Below are 22,067 nucleotides of genomic sequence, written 5' to 3' on the forward strand. Positions count from 1 at the left end.
ATCTCAGCACTAAGTACTAGTTACTAGACCAATGTTTTCAGATTTTATTTACTATTCAAATTACATGATTCACTATTTCCTTAATTATCCTACACTATTTTAATTATCTTTGTGGAAGGAAGTTAACTTGGATTTCTTTGCAGAGAGAAACCTTAAAAGAAGTTACCCAGATAGACCTGAGGTGGGTGGGAGCAAGCTAAGTGGCCCTCCTCCCTGGCAGCCAAGAACCTCTTAGTCTGGATTCTTTTCTCCTCTACATGAAAGGGAAATGGTGGCATGCTATGTATTGTTTTAATACTGCACTTCTGACCTATCTTGCAACGATCTTGGATAACAAACAAAGAGGCACTGCCTATTTAGTTTCATGAACAATCTCTTGTATTGCAACTACAGATATCCTATAATAAATAATATACCATGTGACAATTTCCTGGGGTTTCTTCAAGCTGTTTACCAGAATATTTGGGGGATAGCTTTTATTTCAGGTATTAATTTAAGAGTGTTGTTTTTCTGGTTATTTTTTTAAAAAAAATTATGCTTCATTGCATGTATGTGACTGATGCATTTCTAGAGAGCATAAAACTTTCTAATGGAGAAAAGACAGCTTTTCCAAATGCTAAATGCTTGGCAAAATGCTTGGCATTTTCTTAATTATTTTTATCTGACTACAAAAATATTTTACAGTTATACATACAGTATTTTTATAGAATTATATACTAGCCAAGTTAAACAACAATCAGATTATCTGCATCAGATCCTTAAAAATAACTGGGACTAATTAGAACCTGGTACATGCTGAAAATGCATTGATGCTCACTGCATCTATTATATGAGAAAGATACATTATTGATAATGTTCCTAGTCCTGTTAGTGGACAGAAGGGACTCACAGTACTCTTATCTTGGTCACTTTCTAGTTGGGCTATTGCAGTGTACTCTACGTGGGCTGCCCTTGAAGAGCATCTAGAAACTTTAGCTGGTGCAAAATGCAGCAGTGTGAGCATTTATGTATGATCTTGGTGAATACACATTACATCTCTGCTTCATGAGCTGCACTGATTTTTTTCCAGGTCCAATTCAAGGTATTGGTGTGCACCTTTAAAGCCCTTCATAGCAAGGACTGGGTTATCTGAGAGACTGCCTCTCTCTGATTCCATTTGCCAATCTCACAAATCTAGCAAAGATGGCATGTTATGAATACCAGGAAGCTACATTTGGTGGGTTCTAAGCAGCAGGCCTTTTCTGCTGTGGGCCTGTACTGTGGAATCTTCTGTCTCAGGTGAGGTCAGCCTCGTCTCTTGTGAGTTTCTGAAGGTGCCTTAAGGCCTGATTATGCCAGTAGGCCTAGCCTCAGAGGGAGGGAGGGTGAACTAGTGAGGTAGCTCCAGTATTATTAACATCCTTTTATCTGTTGTTTATTTGTTGTTCTGTTTTTCAAGTCCTTTTATGGTTTTAATGATTTTAACGATTGATGATTTTAGGTATATTTGGACTATTTAAGCTAGCTGTCCACAGTCACTTTGTTTGGTGAAATGGGGGGGAGGTGTTATATAAATTGGATAAATAAATACATAATCTTCCTTATCTTGTGAACATCAATATAAAGGGACATGCAGTGAAGAAATATACCACAGATTACCACTTAGTAGAAATAGCTGTGAAAGTTTTGAAAAAGAAACTGTCTATAACTAAAAACATCAGCATTGGTACTCTTGTGACATTATAGTTTAAAGAAGCAGAAATTGGACTTTAAAGAAGCAGAATAGAAAGAGTATGCTGCTTTTGAAATTTAGTGTGAAGAGAAACCTGAGAATATCATCCAACAAATGAATCAACAAAAAAATCAAGTCAGAATTTACACTAACCCTAACCCTTCCTAAGTCTGCATGTAAAATGTGTATACAGAACTGCACACATTGTATGCATTCAAAACAAAAATATACAAAATAAAGTCCAATAGTCCAGACTACAAGATAACGGTATGGCCATAGTGTCAGTAATGGTATCCTATTATCTTCACTACCGGTTCAGTAGCGGGAACGCGCGCGCACACACGCATACACAAGGGTATGCACAGAACCATGATGACATCTGAGCGGCTGTGCGGAGCCTTGCGTCCCTGCCACTACTGGTTCACCTGAACCGCTGCGAACCAGCAACATACCACCTCTGCATGGTGTTCTACAAACACCATGCCCTTTTATTAGATGTTTCCATGATGGGACTGGGAAAATAATTACCAATATTACTATCAGCCCTACAAAGTAGACCAAACTAAGAAACCAACACCATGCAGGCCAAAGGCTACTTAAAACAATTGTTGTAACAAAATCTGAATGTTTTCCTTCCTCTTTTTTTTATCTTCATATGAATTAACGGGAAGATCTGACTGAGACATTTTCATAAACCACTTTCTTGCCTTGGAGTCAAGATGTATTTATCTGTTTGTTGCCTTAGTAACAAATATTTCCTCTGTCCTTCAAGGCCATCCTCTATGCTCACTGCAATTACAGTTCACCAAAAGATTCTCTACAAGACTTTGTATCTTATGAGTGCAGTCTGAAGAATATATAAAAGCTACATCTACATCCAATTCTCTGACTTGTATAGAGAGTAAGATACAATTAGATTTAGCTCAGTACGGCAAACAAATACAAAAACATCCCAGCCTCATGTTTTATCTATTTCTACAAAAACAGGAATTACTTAAAACTATATATTTCTGTGCTATAATTCCCTGAACTTCTCTGCATCTTGGGAACTACACATAGCTTCTTAAAACTATTATAGCGACAGAGAACCTAATTCTTTGTCAGTCTCTCAATATGGATTACTGGAGTTTTGTATAAGTTTCCAGGGAAACTAGGAAACAAATGAAAAAAAAATACAGACATAAACAAAAGATAGTGAGTCAGTTGTCAGCTTACATCAGTGGCAACTTAGCCCAGGTGGATAGAGAGCTGGGAAGAATCATTTCAAATTGCTCAGAGATTCTGATTTAATTAACTGAGTATAAATAAGGGTGGAAATTGTTATAACAGCTTCCAAGATTCATTATTTACTCTGATTAATGTTACATTTGCCTTTCAAAGTGACCCAACACTTTGTTTTTAAGCAGCTGTACAGGTAGTCCTTGGCTTACAAACCCTTGCTTAATGACCATTCAAATTTATGACAGACTTGAAAAAGTTACTTCTGACTTGTCCTCAGAGTTATGACTTCCTCATCATCCCTGTGGTGATGTAATTGCATTACGGGTGCTTGGGAACTGGCTTACATTTACAACCACTTGCAACATCCTGTAGTCACATGATCACATTTTATGACATTTTTGTCATTTTCCAGCAACAAATGGCCATTGGATAAGCTAGATTTGGACTTACCGCCATGTGCTTTATTTAATGGCCACATGATTCATGTAAGAGTTATGGTGGTAACCATACCAACCAAAATTTCAGGTTAAATTGTAGTTGTAAGTTGAGGACTCCTTGTGCTTTTTTTTTATATCCAGCAGAAGGAGGGGCTGGATTCAGTCAGATTCTGAGGCTAGTGAGGACAGATAGTTCTCATTTCTTGGAATGTGGAGTATAAATTTGAAATTAGCTGTTGGTTAGCAAACTGGCTTCGTTGACAATAATTTGTCTTCTTGAAGTCATCTAACAGCCATTCTCTCCTTTAGTTAATTAATTAAATTATAAATGTTAATTAAATTATAAAGGATGTTATCTGTCCAGAGCAAGGATTAGGGAATGTGACAAAACAACTTCTTAATTTATTCAGTTCCTTGACAGTTCCTTCCAAATTATTCTTTTCTGCTAATATAAGTGGGGCCAAATGATACCACAAAAAACATCTATAAATATATTACTACAAACTTTGCAAATTTAAGAAGGAAGCTCATGACCATAAAAGCTTAAGTGATGAATTCATCTATACTTCCAGTCTATAAAAAATATTGGAAATGGAAATAGACAACGTAAATGATATTGACTATTCGGATATCATTGAGAGATTTGTTTGTTGGAAATAAATTCTGGGGTATTCTAATGGGATGAAAATGAGTTGCACTTAATAAGGATTAATAAAAAATATTCCTGGCTGTTCTTGGTGGGATGATTCATATGTCTGAGAATAGAACAATTGAAAGATACTATTTGTTAAAAAGAAACAAAAGCAATAGAAAGAGAAGAGAAATTGCAATGTATATATTTTTTAAAATCAATTCCACTCAGAAATTCTAAAGAATGAATTGGCAAGATCAACTATGTTAAAATAAGTACAAAAGCAAATAGAAGCAATATGCTTTTTTGCATCTCAGCTAAAGAGATGATGTGGATAACACCTTCCAAAAGCAAACTGCACATCTTTCAAAGAGGCATAAAATCATAGTGATGAATGAAGAAAGAGTTTAATTTTTCTGACATTTACTGAGAGGCAAATTCTGCTAAGCAGGGGCCTCCTAGGAAATTCCTGATTTGTCTCATTGATAAGTTTTCATATCCGAAGAGTGAAAAAAGATACTAACTAATAGGCAAGATTAGGTTGAGGACCCAAAAGTAGCAGGAAGCCTTGACACACTCAAATAGGAGGTTCCCTTCCCAAAGATGTTAGGGGCAGTGCCATTCAGCACATACCAACCATTCCGGTTGTCTTAGTATGGAGTGAAAGCATGCATAATGGCAGTTTACAGTTCTGGAAGGAAGTGATTCTGTTTAATTCAGAATAGTACAGTATCACATGATGACTGCTGGGTAAATTCAGATGATCACCATAATTAGAAAAAATTCTAATCACATCCTGATGTCCATTTCAGTTTTTGCTATCTAAATGCAACAACATCTCAAACTGAGAAGCTTACTTGATTGCATAGATATTATGGAGTTCTTAAACTTTGGGAAAGAAGGTGGGCTATACATTTACAAATTCAGAATGCAGCAGAAAAACAGGCTGCCACCTCCTCAGTTCAGACAATAGGATTTTCAAGTGCATGGAGCTGAACATGCGTTCAGTATTTGTATTTATAATGGGAAAAAGTGCATTGGATCTGGGTGTGCACCTTGCCAAATCTCTTGGTGGTTTCTTAAAAGGGTTGTTCCTGTTGCCTCCTTACACTTTCTGAATTGAAATGCATATTTTTCTGAGGTTATGTGGCTACTATGAAAGGTCCAGGAAAAGCCCTGGCTCCTTAAAAAGCTCCCAATAGGTCCAGTGAAATAGCTCATGCCTACTTTTCCAAATTCAATTCCGAACGTACCTCTAATGCTTAACATGTTGTAGAAGGTTGCGATATCATCAGTATAACAAGTGTGTGGCTAGTTCGTGCAGATGATCCAAAGTGTGGGGACCAATTGATGCAACATAATTAAATTCTCATTGAGAGGGGTGGAAGTTATGTTATTATTGCTTGTGCTGTAGTTCACAGAAAACAAAATTTTTACAGCATTTATCTTTTACATCCCACAGATTTGGGTAAAATTATTATTTATTATTTATTATTATTTACATTTGCTTTACCAACATTAGCCTTTCATTTAAAACTGGTCTTTCCAGTAATAAACTCTTTCAACTGTTTTTTAAACTTCATCCAGTTTAATATCATGAACTAATTTGATTATTTTCCAATCTATTTACTGATTCTATCCTCTTGTCTAAGCTGCTTTTGCATTTTCCAGATTTTCTGGCAGCTAATATAAACTAAACGCTTCTAAATTAAAATATAGTATTTTATATTGAAATTCCAATACTGTATATTAACAAGAATCAACACATTGTTAAAGGACATTATATGGAGACAGTTGGAGAAGGTTGCATGAATGGAAGAGAGTGAACTGAGATCACCATCTAGTGCAGACATGCTGATTATTTCCAACCTTTTGTACTCTAGGTTCAACAGCTGCAGCTGATTATAGCAAATCCCATTTTCTCACCAGACATAAATGCAATTACATAAACTTGCTTCGTAGGCAGCATCTTAATCTCCCTCATGCCCCTATTAAGTTAAAGGATGCTTGGTCAGAATATGCGTGCCTGATTCAGAAATAACAGTCCTATCTTAAAGAAGACCAACAGCACTTTCTTGAAGAAATCAATTTAAAAAATATTTATTACAGGAAAAGGCAATCATGGTTTATTTATTTTTTTTAAAAAGTAAAAAAAAACTGTTCATGGGCCTTTAATTCATGCATGAAGCTCAGAAAAAAGGTAAATTGATTGATCTAGGCAGACCCAGAAATGCCCTTTTGCACCAATGTTTAGGTTAATTTGCTTTGGCCGAGGGAACTGACAGTTCTGCTGTTGTTGCTCTTTACTAAAGCTAGCTTGTCAAGAAGGCCAATCTTCATGCTAAATGGATTACCACGCTTATAGCAATTTTAAGCCTGCTGTGCCAAGGTATGTTGCTCATTCTTTTGCAAACATGTTGAAATAATTGAAATAGAGGGGAAGAATATTCTCCCTTCATAGTGTGTCATGTTCCTGGGGAGTGGCCGTATTTCTCTGTTCAATACATTTTAATATAAAGTGGCTTTCAGAAACTCTCTCAACACTTTTGCTTTACTTGATCCTAGCTAATATTACTATCTTGGAAGACTCATCTGGCAGGGTTTTCTGTTTGTTTGTTTGTTTTCCTCTGTCAATATGGTCATAGTGACAAAAGCAACTACAGGAAAAGATTTTGAAAAGAGAAAAACTGGTGCGAAACTCTGTAAACTTCCCATATGAACAACTGTATGATTTACTGCCAAGGGTTAAAAATAGATTGATCTAGGAAAAAACAGTAGCACAAAGAGTGTACAATAATGACTCCGTTAATAATCTCAGGAGACGTTTTTTCCACTGCTGTTGGAAAGGGTTATGTTAGGGCTCCTATGAGAGTGCTTGGTTTCATTTCCACAGGTAACTTGAGTACAATGTTGTGGGGAATCTTGAGATGAGATCCATGTATGGGGAATGAAATTAAAGGGGTGAAGCACTTGCAAGATGACAGGGCAAGCAGTAAACTCCAACATGAGAGGATAGAAGATGAAGTAAGGATCATTGTTTGGATTTAGATTGCCTTGTTTCCAAAGCTGCAGTAGATAATGTAGTAAGCAGAGGACAATAGTTATAAAAGTGAAAAATTGTGATGTCGCCCTGTGCACACTCACAAGCCAATAAAATGGTGATGTTGGACACTGCCTGCTATATTAATACAATAAAATAGCAGAGTTGGAAGGGACCTTGGAGGTCTTCTAGTCCAACCCCCTGCCTAGGCAGGAAACTCTATATCGTTTCAGACAACTGGCTATCCAACATCTTCTTAAAGAAATCCAGTGTTGGGGCGTTCACAACTTTTGGAGGCAAGCTGTTCCACTGATTAATTGTTCTAACTGTCAGGAAGTTTCTCCTCAGTTCTAAGTTGCTTCTCTCCTTGATTAGTTTCCACCCATTGCTTCTTGTTCTACCCTCAGGTGCCTTGGAAAATAGTTTGACTCCCTTTTCTTTGTGGCAACCCCTGAGATATTGGAACACTGCTATCATGTCTCCCCTAGTCCTTCTTTCTCTTAAGCTAGACATACCCAGTTCCTGCAACCGTTCTTCATATGTTTTAGTCTCCAGTCCCTTAATCAACTTTGTTGCTCTTCTCTGCACTCTTTCTAGAGTCTCCACATCTTTTCTACATCGTGGCGACCAAAACTGAATGCAGTATTCCAAGTGTGGCCTTACCAAGGCATTATAAAGTGCTATTAACACTTCACGTGATCTTGATTCTATCCCTGTTTATGCAGCCTAGAACTGTGCTGGCTTTTTTGGCAGCTGCTGCATACTGCTGGCTCATATGTAAATGGGACTAGGACTCCAAGGTCCCTTTCACAGTTACTACTGTTGAGCAAGGTACCACCTATTCTGTACCTGTGCATTTCATTTTTGTTGCCTAAATGTAGAACCTTACTCTTTTCACCATTCAATTTCATTTTATTAGATAGTGCCCAATGTTCAAGTTTGTCAAGATCCTTCTGTATCTTTAGCCTATCTTCTGGAGTGTTGGCTATTCCTGCCAGCTTGGTGTCATCTGCAAATTTGATGAGTTCCCCATTTATTCCCTCATCCAAATCATTGATGAAGATGTTGAAGAATACTGGGCCCAAAACAGAGCCTTGGGGTACTCCATTGCCTACTTCCCTCCATGTAGATGCAGTTCCATTGAGGACTACACGTTGAGTGTGGTTGGTCAGCCAGTTACAAATCCATCTGGTGGTGATCTGTCCAACCCACATTCTTCTACTTTATCTAGTAGTAGGTTATGGTCTACCTTATCAAATGCCTTACTGAAGTCCAGGTAAACTATATCGACGGTATAGTTCTGGTCCCTGGTCCCTAATTTTGTCACTTTGTCAAAGAATGCAATAAGATTAGTCTGGCATGATCTGTTTTTGACAAACCCATGTTGGCTTTTGGCTATTACTTTGTTTACTTCTAGGTGTTCACTAATTCGTTGCTTGATTATCTTTTCCAGAATCTTTCCTGGTATTGAGATCAGGCTGATAGGTCTGTAGTTTCCTAGATCTGTTTTTTTCCCTTTTTTGAAGATGGGAACCACATCAGCTCTTTTCCAGTCCTCTGGTAGTTCCCCAGTGCTCCAGAATTTCTGAAAGACATAGTTCAGTGGTTCTGAGATCTCGTCTGCCAGTTCCTTCAGAACCCTGGGGTGTAATCCATCCAGTCCTGGTGATTCGAACTCATCTAGGGTAGACAGGTGCTCACTTACCATTTTCTTCCCTATTTCAACTTATGTTCCTAATCTGATTTTTGTGGTGCTGTTTTTGATAGGTTGGACTGTTTTATCCCTTTGTGTAAAGACAGATGCAAAACATGAGTTAAATAGTTCTGCTTTCTCCCTCTTGCTTGTCACCTTCTTGCCACTTTCTCCCAGCAATGGACCAATTGTTTCCTTAACTCTTTTCTTGTTTTTAAAATGTTGGAAGAAGCTTTTTTTGTTATTTTTTACTTTTGTGGCAAGCCTTTCTTCATTGTGAGCCTTAGCTTTCCTCACTTCATCTTTACATGCTCGGGCTATTTGCTGATATTCTGCCTTATTTATGTCCCCCACTTTCCACTTTTTGTACTTATCTTTTTTGTCTTTCAATTTGTCAGAGTTCTTTTATGCAGCCATGCTGGTTTCTTTTGGGAGCTGTTATTTTTCTTCTTCATTGGTATTGTGCTAGACTGGGTTTTTGTAATCTCATTTTTCAAAATTTCCCAAACTTCTTCAGTTGTTTTCCCCTTGAGAATTCTCATCCATGGAATTTTTCCCAAGTTCTCTCTAAGTTTATTGAAATTAGCTCTCTTAAAAGTCCAAGAGTCTGGTTTCACTTTGTTCTACTACTTGTGTTTGCATAATGTTGAATTCCAATATTGCATGGTCTCTTGCCCCCAGGGTTCCTGTGGCTTCAACACCTTCTATCATTTCCTCTCTGTTAGTGACAATTGAGTCCAATATGGCTGATCCCCTTGTTCCCTTCTCTACTTTTTGGGAAACAAAGTTGTCTGCTAGGTTTGTTAGGAACCTGTTGGATCTTCCACTTGGTGCAGACTTTGTTTCCCAGTTGATGCCAGGGTAGTTAAAATCCCCCACTACTATTGTGGTGTGCTTCCTACATACCTTAATTAGCTGACTAGCAAAAATTTCATCTACTTCCTGTGCTTGGTTGGGTGGCCTGTAGTATAGACCTATGGCAATGTCATTTCCCCCCCAACCTTTAATATTGACCCAAATGCATTCAAGATAGTTCTCATCATTGTTGTGCTCTATTTCTGTAGAGGGGTAATCATTTCTTATATATAGTGCAACTCCATCTCCTCTTTTATTTGGTCTATTTCTTTTAAATACTTTAAATCCTTCTAGCTGTATGTTCCATTTGTCAGTTTCATCCCGCCAAGTTTCTGTAATGGCAACAATATCGGCCATCATTTACTTGAATTTCTAATTCACCTTGTTTATTCCTCGTACTCTGTGCATTGGTTTATTGACATTTGAATCCATTTTGATTTGACCCTGTGTTTACTGTCTACATACCCTGTGTTATGCCTGACTGCCCATATTTTCTTGCCACTTGTATGATTCATGCACTATTGGTACTCACTATTAAATGCTTGGTTTTGCTTGACAGCAGGAGTGATAATCTTACCGCACAAACATCCATGTTACATGCACCGATAACCCTATGAATTTTAGATTGCTGGGGACAGAAATGTTCTGAATCAATTAATTCTCTGTCCCCGCTGTTCAGTTTAAATGTTTATCCAGAAAATCCGTGAATTTAATGCCAAGTATCTCAGTCCCTTTCTTGGATGGGTGCAGACCATCGCTTTTGTGCAGTTTTTCATTGGACCAGCTGCAGGCATCATGACTAATAAAACCAATATTGCATTACTTGTTCCAAATATTTCTAAAATGGTGAGTGTTCAGGGTGCTTGGTTTGCTCTGTAAATTTTAATTGTAACCTGCAAGCAAGGCAGGAAGTTTGGAAAAGCTGACATGAAGTCCTGTGTTTTATTGAAAATGAAAACGTGAGCTGGCCATTATTATTCAGCTTTGGAACATTGCTGAAGGCAAGGATTTCACAGATTCTACTTTGGCTGCCCACGTTAATCAGCTTGGAATCTTTACAGAGACTAAGTTGTTACCTTATTGGTCTAGTTTAATGTGTTAAAGTCCAAAAAAGGGAGTCTGAGCTTTCTACTATTAATAATGAAAGCAGAGACTTCTGCTGGGTGCTTCAAAGTGTCCCATTCTGTCAGGCTATATATACTGTGGCTGATTGTCAGGCTCACCACAGAACAGTAGAGAATATATTGAAAACTGATTATTTTTGTTTGCATTTTATTTAAACATAGAAACCTCCACAGCACAGCATCTTGAAACAAAATGCTGAGGAAGAACTGCCCTTATTTACAAATAGAGAACAGTTGATTTATGGCTAGTTTATGATTTTCCAGGGAAGCAACACAATGAGATAAAATTCGTGAAGATGTGGCAGCCAGGAAAGAATCTAAATATTATTCTCAATTTAAAAAAAATAATGGCCTTCAGAAGATAAGCACCCATGATTTTTTGCAGTGTTTAGGTCATGAAAGCAATTTAGGATACAGAATGGTACACTGGAGTGTGCGTGGCTTTCTGTCATGCAATATAGCCGTGATGGCGAACCTATGGCACGCGTGCCACAAGTGGCACACGGAGCCATTTGTCAGGGCATGCGAGGCGCTGCCCTGTTAGCTGGCCAGTGCGCATGCGCGCGCTGGCCAACTGAGTTCACCTTTTTAAAAGCTATTTTTCGCCTTCCCCAGGCTCCAGAGGCTTTATAGGAGCCTGGGGAGGGCGAAAAGAGCCTCCCCCGCCCTCCCCCCCGGAGGCTTCAGGGACCATCCCTGAAGCCTTCGGAGCGCTTAAAACGACCCTCCGAGCAACCCGGAAGTCACTTCCGGTTTGCTCGGAGGGTGGTTTTAAGCACTCCGAAGGCTTCAGGGAAGCCTCCGGACAGTCCCTGAAGCCTCCGGAGGGCCTCCAGGGGGTCGGGGAAGGCTCTTTTCACCCTCCCCAGGCTCCTATAAAGCCCCTGGAGCCTGGTGAAGGCAAAAAAAACATGTAAAAATGGGGGGGGTCGCGCGTTGTGCGCACATGCGCACTGGGGGGGTGTCACGTGTTGCATTATGGGTGCGGCACGCCCGCACTCGACCCCCCTGCGCTCCCCTCACTTGTGGCACGCGAGCCAAAAAAGGTTCGCCATCACTGCAATATAGTATCTGATTATGTATTTGTTCCATTTCAACACCTGCAAGAACAGTAAGCATATTAAGCTACTGCATTTTATAGTACAATGAACCCTAGGTAAATTTCAGATACAGATTTGAACAGACAAAATTTGCATCCATTCAGCAGTATAAAATAACAGACTTGTCCATTATTTGAGCAGTCTGGATAGTGGTTGCTGCTTCCTCTAAAAGGAATATGTTTCTGGGCACACTTTATGTTTTAATTCCAGATGGAGGGAAGGCATCAGGGAGCTCGGATAGATAGATTAGTAGCATAATGGGTTGGTAGATATTGACTCAAGGAAGATTTGAGTTAACAGACAATACTTATCGCTTCAATAGTCTATTAAATTAAGATTCCATAGTACTGTTGCTGCAAGTGGACAAATACTTCTATACTGTGTTATCATTCACAGTACATGTCAATATTCTGCATTATTTATCCTTTCAGTGCTTATCTCCTCCCTTAAATCAGTGATGAAGGCAGTAGCAAATAACTTCTGAAAAATGTTACCAGCAAAACTTGTCCATGTAGTCATCAAGAGGCACAAGCACCCACAAATCAGTGAAAATTGTGGTCTCCACTGCAAGCCTGACCATTTATTCATTCATATTTGTTAAATGTAGCTTAAAATAGATTACTCCAGATCCAGGTCAGTCCCTAGTTCATCCACCAGATTGGCCAATGCAGTATCCATCATGTAACTATTCTGAAAATTGCTTGTAATAAATCCAGATAATCTGCTTCTTCTAGAACTGTCTGCAGTTGAGAACTCTCTCTCTTTTTAGCCAATGGTGGTAAATTAGAGAGTGAGCTATTTCTGAGGGATCCAGAATGGGCTACTAAAAAAGAGATCTAACAATTCCCTCCTTTAAACAAGGAGTCATTGTAGGACAAAATATTTAGTATATTGATGAAAATGTCTCTAACAACTTCCCAATTACAAGACAAGTTGGGCAAGGATTCAGAGTACAACTAGTGGGGCATACCTTTTCAAGTAAACAGTGTATGTCCTTGGTATTTCCCAACTGTAATTGATTTAATCTATCTACAGTAGAAGCATTACTACATGTACATACCCTATAGCTGACTCGGTATCAGAGGTGGGTTGCTCCTGGTTTGGCCCGGATCAGGTGAACTGGTAGTGGTGATGGCGGGAGACTCCACCCACCTGCCCGGACACTTCTGCGCATGAGTGCGCGCACTAGCAAACTGGTACTAAAAAAAATGGAAACCCACCACTGCTCTGTATCACCATTTTGCAGCTTTGAAGTTTCTATACAGTAGTAAGATTTTGGAGGACTTTCTGGAGGAAGAGGTTGCTGAGTCATCACAGACAAATGAATTTTACACATATTGTTTTAGACATTTTAACAGTTAATTAATCCTAGAAAAGCTTTACAGGCAAGCCAAACAATTCATGCACTAATTTAATGTTTTCAGAACTGTGGAAACTTCCAGAAATATGAAGCTCAACTCCCAGAACAACCTATTTTCCAAAGCACCTGAGAGCAGGACAAGAAGTAAGAGATGGAATTTTATCAAAGAGAGAAGCAACCTAGAACTAAGGAGAAATTTCCTGGCAGTTAAAACAATTAATCAGTAGAACAACTTGCTTTCAGAAATTGTGGATGCTCCAACACTGGAGATTTTAAAGAAGAGATTGGACAATCATTTGTCTGAAACGGTATAGGAGTTTTCTATCTGAGCGGAGGTTTGGACTAGAAGATCTCCAAGGTCCCTTCCAACTCTATTATTCTGTTATTCTGAATCCTGGGAAATATCATTTGGTTCTAATTTTCGAAAACACACTTGTCCAGAGTTCCTTGAAATACAGAGCTGGCTATAAATTTCCTCAAGTAATCAAGAAAGCCTGACTAGGTGGCTCTGTGGCTAAAACACTGAGCTTGTCGATCGGAAAGGTTTGGCAGTTAGGCGGTTTGAATCCCTAGTACAGGTCTCCTGCGTGAGCAGAGGGTTGGACTAGATAACCTCCAAGATCCCTTCCAAATCTGTTACTGTTTATTTGTTTATATTAAGAGTAATTTCGCTATAGCTGAAAATGTTGCTCAAAATTGGTATGTGAAGGTTCCAAGAGTTGCCATAATTAATTTACGAGCCTAAGGCGTTTCCATGGTAAGCTTGTGGTCCCTGTTTCAAAATGTCATCAGTCCACCTGCTGTACATGCACAACAAATGAAGCTTTATATAAGGATTCCTTAAAAAAGAAAGAAAAACTTCCGACTTCGTGAAATTGGCAACGTGTTCCCAAGATCTGTTTTGCTTTCCACTCTTGAACTACTATGTTGGGGCATTCTTTGCACGGTTGTATAACAACTTTCATCTGCTGCCCTACAATAGACTCTTGTCCTAATTTTTAATTCCTTCTTTTTTAAAAACAAAACCCAGATCCCTTGCTCCTTATTACTTGGAATAAAATATAAGCAAGATGAAACACAAAGAGGATATTAATAATAAGCAGCCTAAACTAACTTCTTATGATGCCATGAAAGTTCATAGTAGGTGGCAAACTTTAGGAGACCACTTCTAAGCCTCGGCAGGCAAATACATAGAAAAGATGTAGGTGAGGGGGCATTCCTGCCAATGTATAGCCAATCAAAGGAGTTGCATAGATAAAAGTATACTAGGCAAACTGGACTTCAACACCGGACTGTTGAAAAATGTGGAACAGCAGAGCACAGAGTTCAAATTCATGGTGGGTGTGGGGTGAATAGAAGGCAGCTCTTCAGAAATGGTTGATGGCTGATACAGGTAGCCTTCGACTTACGACCACACTTGAGCCCAAAATTTCTGTTGCTAAAAATTTTATGTTTTAAGCAATTATTTAGCAATCATTAGCAGCAAATAAGTACGTGAGATAGTTTCTGTATTGTATCTGTGGTTAGGTTTGAAGAGGAAGTTGGTTAGCTAGAGCTAAATGAACCTCTGGTTTGACATTTAGCAATTATATTTAGCAGGTACAACTTAGTGGCTCAAGTCAATTTTAAAATGTTGCCATTTTAAAATTCATTTGTAACCAATTACATTTATATCTTGTATGTCCTTGTTGCTTAATTATAAGTATGGCCTGTTTCCTGTGTGTCAGGGTGTTGCCTATGGAATGTGGCTCAACATATCCACATGTGCTTGACCTGGCTTTGCAAACGTTGTAACAAAGTGTTTAGAGATTGAATAACTCCAATGTCCTGCCTGAGTAGGCAAAATTAACCTCATCTTGAGATGGGAGGGAAAAAGTTCAAGTTGCAAATGGGATGGAACCAGACTTTCCTCTTTTTATTCTATAGCTTGCAATAAATTATTCCAATGGCCTATTTTCTGTGAAGATGGTAGTCTTGTTCAGGAAAAAAAATGCTTGCAGATTCACATTGGTGAATTGTTTGAAATAGTTATTATTAACTGATACTTTTGGTTTGGAATTGATTTAGCAAATTTATATAGCTACCTGTCTCACTGAATATAACTAGCGGCATATAACTAACAACAATTAAAACAATAGTTTAATGTATTATTTTATTTTATTTATTAAATGTATTTGTCACCCATCTCTTTCTGAAGTGATTCTGTGTAGTTTAAAGCATTAAAAGTGTTTAAATCATTAAAGATAAACATTTTGAAAACAACAAAAATACTTCTATAAAAATATAGGCGTCATTAATGCAACTAAAAATAAATAGAAACATGAAAACCAAGATTGCAGCAGAATGACAGTATGTAAATACAGTACAGCCATCTCACAGGTCCCCCATTGGATTTCCAAGTTGTAAGGGCTTTCTAGAAGGCTAGCAGGGTTGGGACCATTAATTTCCATTAATTTAGGAGAAGAGTTGCAAAGAATACTATGTTGATTTGTTTGCCTGTAATATAATGCTCAGCAGGGGAGACAACAAAGGAAGTAGGTGAAGGGTCAGAGAAGTAGTATATTGTTCCCTCATTGTATGAACTTAGACTCAGTCATAGGCTATGTAAGGGAGGAACAATTTCTAACTTTTTTCAGGCTGAGAGCGAACCTTTGAGTGATATGGTGGGGCCATACTTTAAAACTGACTGGATCTAAGTGAAAAACTGGGTAGTTAATATAGTTAATGTTATAACTATATTAAGTATAACCCTTATTCACTTAATTATTTTCCTGTTCTTTTAGTTGTGTCAGAATGTTGTCAACTGTCAGAAATGCTCTGAAGCTGTATTTAAAGCTTAAGAAGCACATGTTATATACTCTTGCTCTGGGGGTAAAAGCTTCAGAGGGAGTTTTTTAAATCAGGGAAATTGAGTCAGATAAAACAAGTGGTATCATTCACATAGGCTGAGACAATTCTAAGTACATCAGAAAACAAGAGAAAATGGGTAGGTTTGCTTCAGTTCATAGATCTTTGAAGATTAAACTCCAAGGGCAAAGAAAGGAACAGAATATATTTAGATAAAAGAACTGGGAAATAAAGGGACAAATAAATAATGGATTTTAACAATAAAGACAAGAATTTGTATTAACCCACGTACTAAGTAAAACCATTTGAAAGATTTTTGGAAGAAGCTTATATGAGCTGTGCAAAAAAAAAAAAAAAACACACACATTATTACGGTATGTTGTTGGTAAAGAGCCAGACACATCTAAATATCACAGGATGAGACAAAGATCAGAAATTTCAGATGACAAAGGATTTCAATCATCTGTCTAGGAAAGAGATTTCCTAAATATAGAATGGAACTTTCTCCAAGAGGGGAGAAAAAAGTTTTTGTTATGTTTTCAAGGGAGACTTTTCACAGAACAGAAGAGAGAGAGGTGGAGTGAAAGATCAGACCAAAATCATGTACTTGTTATGTGGGATATATAATAATGTTAATGGATAAGGAAAAACAAAATGGTCCCTCTGTCTTTAGACTGATTATACGTAAATCCTACATGACTGGTCCATGGTACAAATCCTTCAGTCTCAGAGAGATTAATAATTCATATTGCGTGAGAATAGTAAATTTGCCAGGATTCTAATCAGGCAAGGAGGCAGGTGTTAGGCATAGGAAGACTGTTACTGCACCATCGGTTTTTGTCAGATCTTAGGCTGGGACAGATACAGAAGATTCTACTTCTCCTGCTGAATTAGCTAGTTCATTTTTAGGCTAAGTGATCCATTTGAATAAAAATTTGATTTTGATATTGAAACGAAGTTTTGATGGCATAAAGCATACCCAGCAGGGTTGCAAGAATATCAATAGCTTTTTGTTAAAGCTCAGTCAGAGTGTAGGTTTACCTCCTGCAATGTTGGAAAAACAACTACATAAATGTTGCTGCCAGACTTCATGCAGATATCTGTTCTCTAAAAACTCCACTCTTCATTCACTAACTGAAGTACATTCAAAGGCTAGGTAAAATTTATTTTTAAAGTGTTTGTTTTATTTTATAGCATTTATTGCAGAGAAGGAAGAAGTTGTATGTATATCCTGCAGTCAACAGCAGTTAAGCCCTCTATATATGCTATTCTCTATAGTTTAAATCCTGGGGGTGGGGTGGGTGTTCCTCCCATCTTTCCAAATCAGTGTCTTTCCTCATGGTCATGGGAGGGAGGTGCAACTGAGATATGTTTATATACAGTTCTGTCTCGACTGAGAATCTTGGTTCCTGCCATGCCAGTTTCAGTTCTTTAAAAACCCAGAAATAGAAACCAGGAATTAGCTGGAGAATAAGGGCCTTCTTTAGTAAGATAGTTAGTTTATTTATGTTGATATTGTAAATAGTGTCAGGCTTGGAAGCCATCTTTTACAGTGGGCCTCAAGCCTGCCACATATTCAAACATATTCTACCGTGGGAAACTGGAAGGGGGGAATTGCATGGGAGATGTGTAGCTATAATATTCGCAGAGAGTCAAGGTTGTTTTGTCCCTGCACCTAGACTGATGTGGATGAAAGAAATCTTCCTTAGTGGCAGTGGCTGATTGGGCCATGTGATGGACTTGTGGGTGCTGGGGCAGGGTCTTGAACTTTCAACTAGGTGGGGAAAACCTGGAAGCTTTCAGATTCAGTTTTTCCCAAATGTGACAATATGGCTCTTCTAATAAATTGGAATTTTGAGAAAACTCTAGCCTTGAACTTTTATTTTTTGGAGGATGCTATTTGGAATCTTGACAAATAAATTAGTAGTTCAACAGAAAGTCTCAAGGCATGTTATAAAGAATAAATAGATGGGATGGTTTGTAGGTTGGACACAATCATAAGCAGACCACATTAAGACAGCAGTTAACACCACTTAGTATTGCTGAATTTAATGGATTTATATTATGTGGGTTAACCACTTGATTTCCATAAGTGGATTACTTATTTCATAAAACAGAGAAGACAGAAAGTTTTGAAAGGGCCAGGATCTCTGAAGGCTATTCCAAGGCTGCTAGCATTGTGTTTTGTGTAAGAATGGCTTAAATGATGCATCTGGAAGTCACTATTTGCCTCTCTTCAGAATAGGCACTAACACAGTGGGAGTGTCTCCAGATGGAAGGAATGTGCTTGGTATTGATGTGGTGAATGGGTGCATTGTCAGGCTGAGTTACCCTGGCTACAAAGAATTCCTGTTTGTAACCCCCCTGATGACATTTTGCCAGAAATAAGCCATCAACTTACTGCCAACACAAATAAAAGCTGGGATTCCTTGGTAAGCACAAAGCTTCTGTATGCTCATTTCCGGGCTGTGTGAACCCTTCTGAGAAAGGATAGATGGATGGTTCAGCTCCTGGTTATTCCTTCACACAGCTTAAAATGACAGATCTTCCACACTCTTAACATGGAAAATCAACAAGAGACCATTTCTAATAAAGTTTGAATTCTTTATCAATGACATCTGCTCTTCATATATTCAAAAGTTAACATTTATGGCTTTCCATTAGAGCAAGAAAATGAATATTTTATTCATTTTACATTTGACCTTTCAGACATCACTTTTCCTACATGGGTCCAGCCCCCACCAAAAGTAAAAACAAAATGAAAGCTTTTATGTAATCCAAAGCAAATCATCTTGTACTCTCTCTCAAAAAAAAAGGCTCTAGCATCATGGAGAAAAAGAAGTCATGCATTAATACTCTGTGGTGGGACCATGGGCTAGCAGACCTAAACATTTACAACTGGGGTTCAACATTATGACAATATTTTAAAACATCAGATGATCTTGAAAGAGATTATTGTACCCTCTGTATTTTTAATAAATTTTAAAATACTTAACATTTTCTGCAAATGCATGCAACAGAACCTCAAACTTAATAAAAGCAAATAGGCAGTCCCCAAAATTTTAAAAGCATGACTGAATACTGTCCATGTAACATTTTTCTAGGAGTAATTCCAGAATTTATTTCCAATATTTGTGTGTGATGGTGATCTACATTTTAATTCTAAGGCTATAAGAAACTTTTTACATTTTGAAAGTACTCTTATGCTTGTTGTATTGATATGAGTAGTATTCAACTCTTAGTGACCATATTGATAGATTCCTCCCCCCCTAGGATGAGCCATTCTGAACTTGGCTTTCAGATTATCCAGTAGTGTATCCCTGCTGTAATTGCTACAATTCAGTTCATCCACTTTGTTGCTAAATCTTTCTTCCTTTTCTCCTTTCTCATCATTACAGATTTCTCCTGAGAGCTAGAAGAGAGCATAGCAGAGTAGAACAGAGCAGAACTTTATTCCGGTGACTGTCCAATAAAAATACAGTCAATAACATGAACAACACAAAACTGTTGTGTTGTGTGGTTGAACTATTATCAACCATACTGTGATTTCTTTTCAGATCATATTAATCTTTTGCTTTTTACTAAAGATTTTCAGAGAGCCAGTTTGTGTCTAACATACAATATTTAAGCCTGAGCATTTTATGTCTCAAGTGAAAATTCTGAGTCAATATTCTTTTTACTCTGCTTCTACAATGTTCAGTTTTTGCTTCCAAGAGTGTCATGGAGAAAACACAATTTTCTCCAATTGCCTGCACCATTCTGATCTTTGTAGATATAGACACCCATCATCTGAATAACTTTTCCAAGACCTTAATGGCAATGTTATTAAGAGCTACTCTGTGGTGTATTTCTTGATTGCTGGTTCTTAAAAGGCAGAAGCAGTCTTCAGTATCTTCATTGTCAGTTCTAAGTTTGGTTGCTGTAGCTATTGTCATGTTTGATCTTATTTATACTTAATCTTTTTAAAAAATAATTTTTATTAAATGTTTTGATCTTTAAAAACAATAGGGAAGACACAGCAAAGGAAAAAAACACAATAAGACAAAACAAAACACAGAACATACATAACAATATACAATAATTTTACAGCTTTCTCTATCCGCTTCCCTTCTTAGCTTTTATAATTCTCCCTTCTGCATTGCCTTCGTCTCACTATAACCTTGTCCTATGATTTAACAAACATAGTATTAACACTTATAATAGTATTCATTATTTATATCCATATATTTGTATTCTCTATTTTCTGTCTTGGCTTCTGTTTTCTAGCCACTTGTACATTTTATTCCATACTTTATATAAGTCCGATTCTTCTTTTTCGTTTAGTTCTATTGTCATTTTATCCATTTCTGCGCATTCAAGTATTTTCCTGATTGTAGTTTCATCTGAGGGTGTATTGATTTTTTCCCAGTTTTGTGCGAAGGCAATCCTGGCTGCAGTGAGTATGTGTATGATTGTGTATTGAGATTGTTTGTCCATTTTTTGATCCAGCAGTCCTAATAAGAATGTTTCTGGTTTGAGTTCTATTTTTCGCTCAGTAATTTCTTCTAACCACTTCTGAATTTTGCACCAGTACTTCCTTATGATGGAGCACGTCCACCACATGTGATAGAATGTTCCAGGCTTGTGGTTGCATCTCCAACAATTAGGGGATAAATTTGGGTACATTTTGGCCAATCTCGCTGGAGGCAAATGCCATCTATAAAACATTTTATAGCTATTTTCTTTGTAAGCTACTGCCATCGTAAATTTATAATTTCTTTCCCACAGTTTATCCCATTTTTCTAACTCTATATTATGGCCAAAATTTCTTCCCCAGCTATTGTCTCCTTTACCGTCTCTTCCTCCATTTTATATTTTAAAAGAAAATTATATAATCTATATAATTATATAAAATTATATAATTATATAATAGGATCATTTTTCCTCCCGTTCCTAGTAATATTTTATCTAATTCCACTTGTGTCTCATATATTCCGTAATGTTCCCAATCTTTTTAAAATCTTGTTTCAATTTGTAGGTAGGGCCACCATTCCATATTTATTCCCTGTGCTTTCAGATCTTGTACTGATTTTAGTTCTTATTTTTCAACTAAGAGGTCTGCATATCTTACCATTTTACTAAGGTCTATAGTATATGGATATGTCATTGCCTCCATGGTTGATAACCAGCTTGGGATTTTCAGGTAGTGGGTTTTTTTATTTTCCCCCAGACCCTAAGCAGAGCATCCCTTACTATATGTCTCTGAAAGTAGGAATGGAATTTAGTCTTTCCCTCCCAGAGGAAGCCGTGCCAGCCTAGTTGGAGATCGTGTCCTTCTAGCATAAGGATTCTTTTATTTTTTTAATTGGATTCAGTCTTTTAACCATGTTAGGGCTGCCGCCTGGTAATATAGCTCCCAATCTGGGAGTCCAAAGCCGCCTCGGTTTCTACTGTCTTGTAGAAGTTTGTATTTAATACGCGTTTTTTCACCTGACCAAATAAATTTGGATACCATTTTATTTAGTTGTTCGGAAAAAAAATTCTCTAATTTAATCGGTATTGTTTGAAAAAGATAGAGTAATTTGGGTAGTATTTATACTTAATCTTAGTCCCATTATTTAACTGTGCACTTTGGCTTTCATTACTAGGGAATGTAGAGCTATCAATATAAACTGTACTAACATGAAATTTACTGCCATTATTGATCTCACTCTTGTCTCTAGTGCATCAGCTATAACACACTATTGAATGGTGTTGGCCTGATTTTGCACATCCAGCATGTGATAAAACAAATTGATTCGGGATTTTACAGACATTCCTATTCTTCATATCAACCAAGGTGAAAAGCATCTGCCAATTACAGAACTGCATTAGGAATGGGTGAGTCATCTCTAGGATTCTTCCATTACTCTTTTCCAAGGGGAATATTTTTCTGAGTCAGAAAGGAAGTCAGAGAAGAATGGCAATTAGGATTTTTCTTCTTTCTTCTATTAAATAGGAAACAACGGCCATCTTCCAGATTCCTTTCAGATCTCTTTGGCAAAGAGAGGGTTAGTTTCCATCATTTCA

At 37.6% G+C, this 22,067-nt stretch overlaps 1 protein-coding gene across 4 annotated transcripts in view; it reads left to right on the top strand.

Annotated features, from left to right (window-relative positions):
• ENTPD1 (ectonucleoside triphosphate diphosphohydrolase 1) overlaps window positions 1-22,067 on the top strand; it is a 51,879-nt gene that overhangs the window by 9,124 nt on the left and 20,688 nt on the right. For 2 of the 4 annotated variants that reach the window (XM_081955799.1, XM_081955800.1), the window contains 2 exons: window positions 18,260-18,451; window positions 21,722-21,878. In XM_081955799.1, coding sequence (XP_081811925.1) covers window positions 21,875-21,878 — 4 coding nt within the window. In that variant the 5' untranslated portion in view covers window positions 18,260-18,451; window positions 21,722-21,874. Of the gene's footprint in view, window positions 1-6,258; window positions 6,390-18,259; window positions 18,452-21,721; window positions 21,879-22,067 lie in introns of those variants that run through there. The other 2 variants (XM_081955801.1, XM_081955798.1) reach the window with 2 other exon arrangements.

The sequence above is a fragment of the Natrix helvetica genome (genome assembly GCF_964273705.1).
Source record: "Natrix helvetica genome assembly, chromosome: 5".
Taxonomy (NCBI): domain Eukaryota; kingdom Metazoa; phylum Chordata; class Lepidosauria; order Squamata; family Natricidae; genus Natrix; species Natrix helvetica.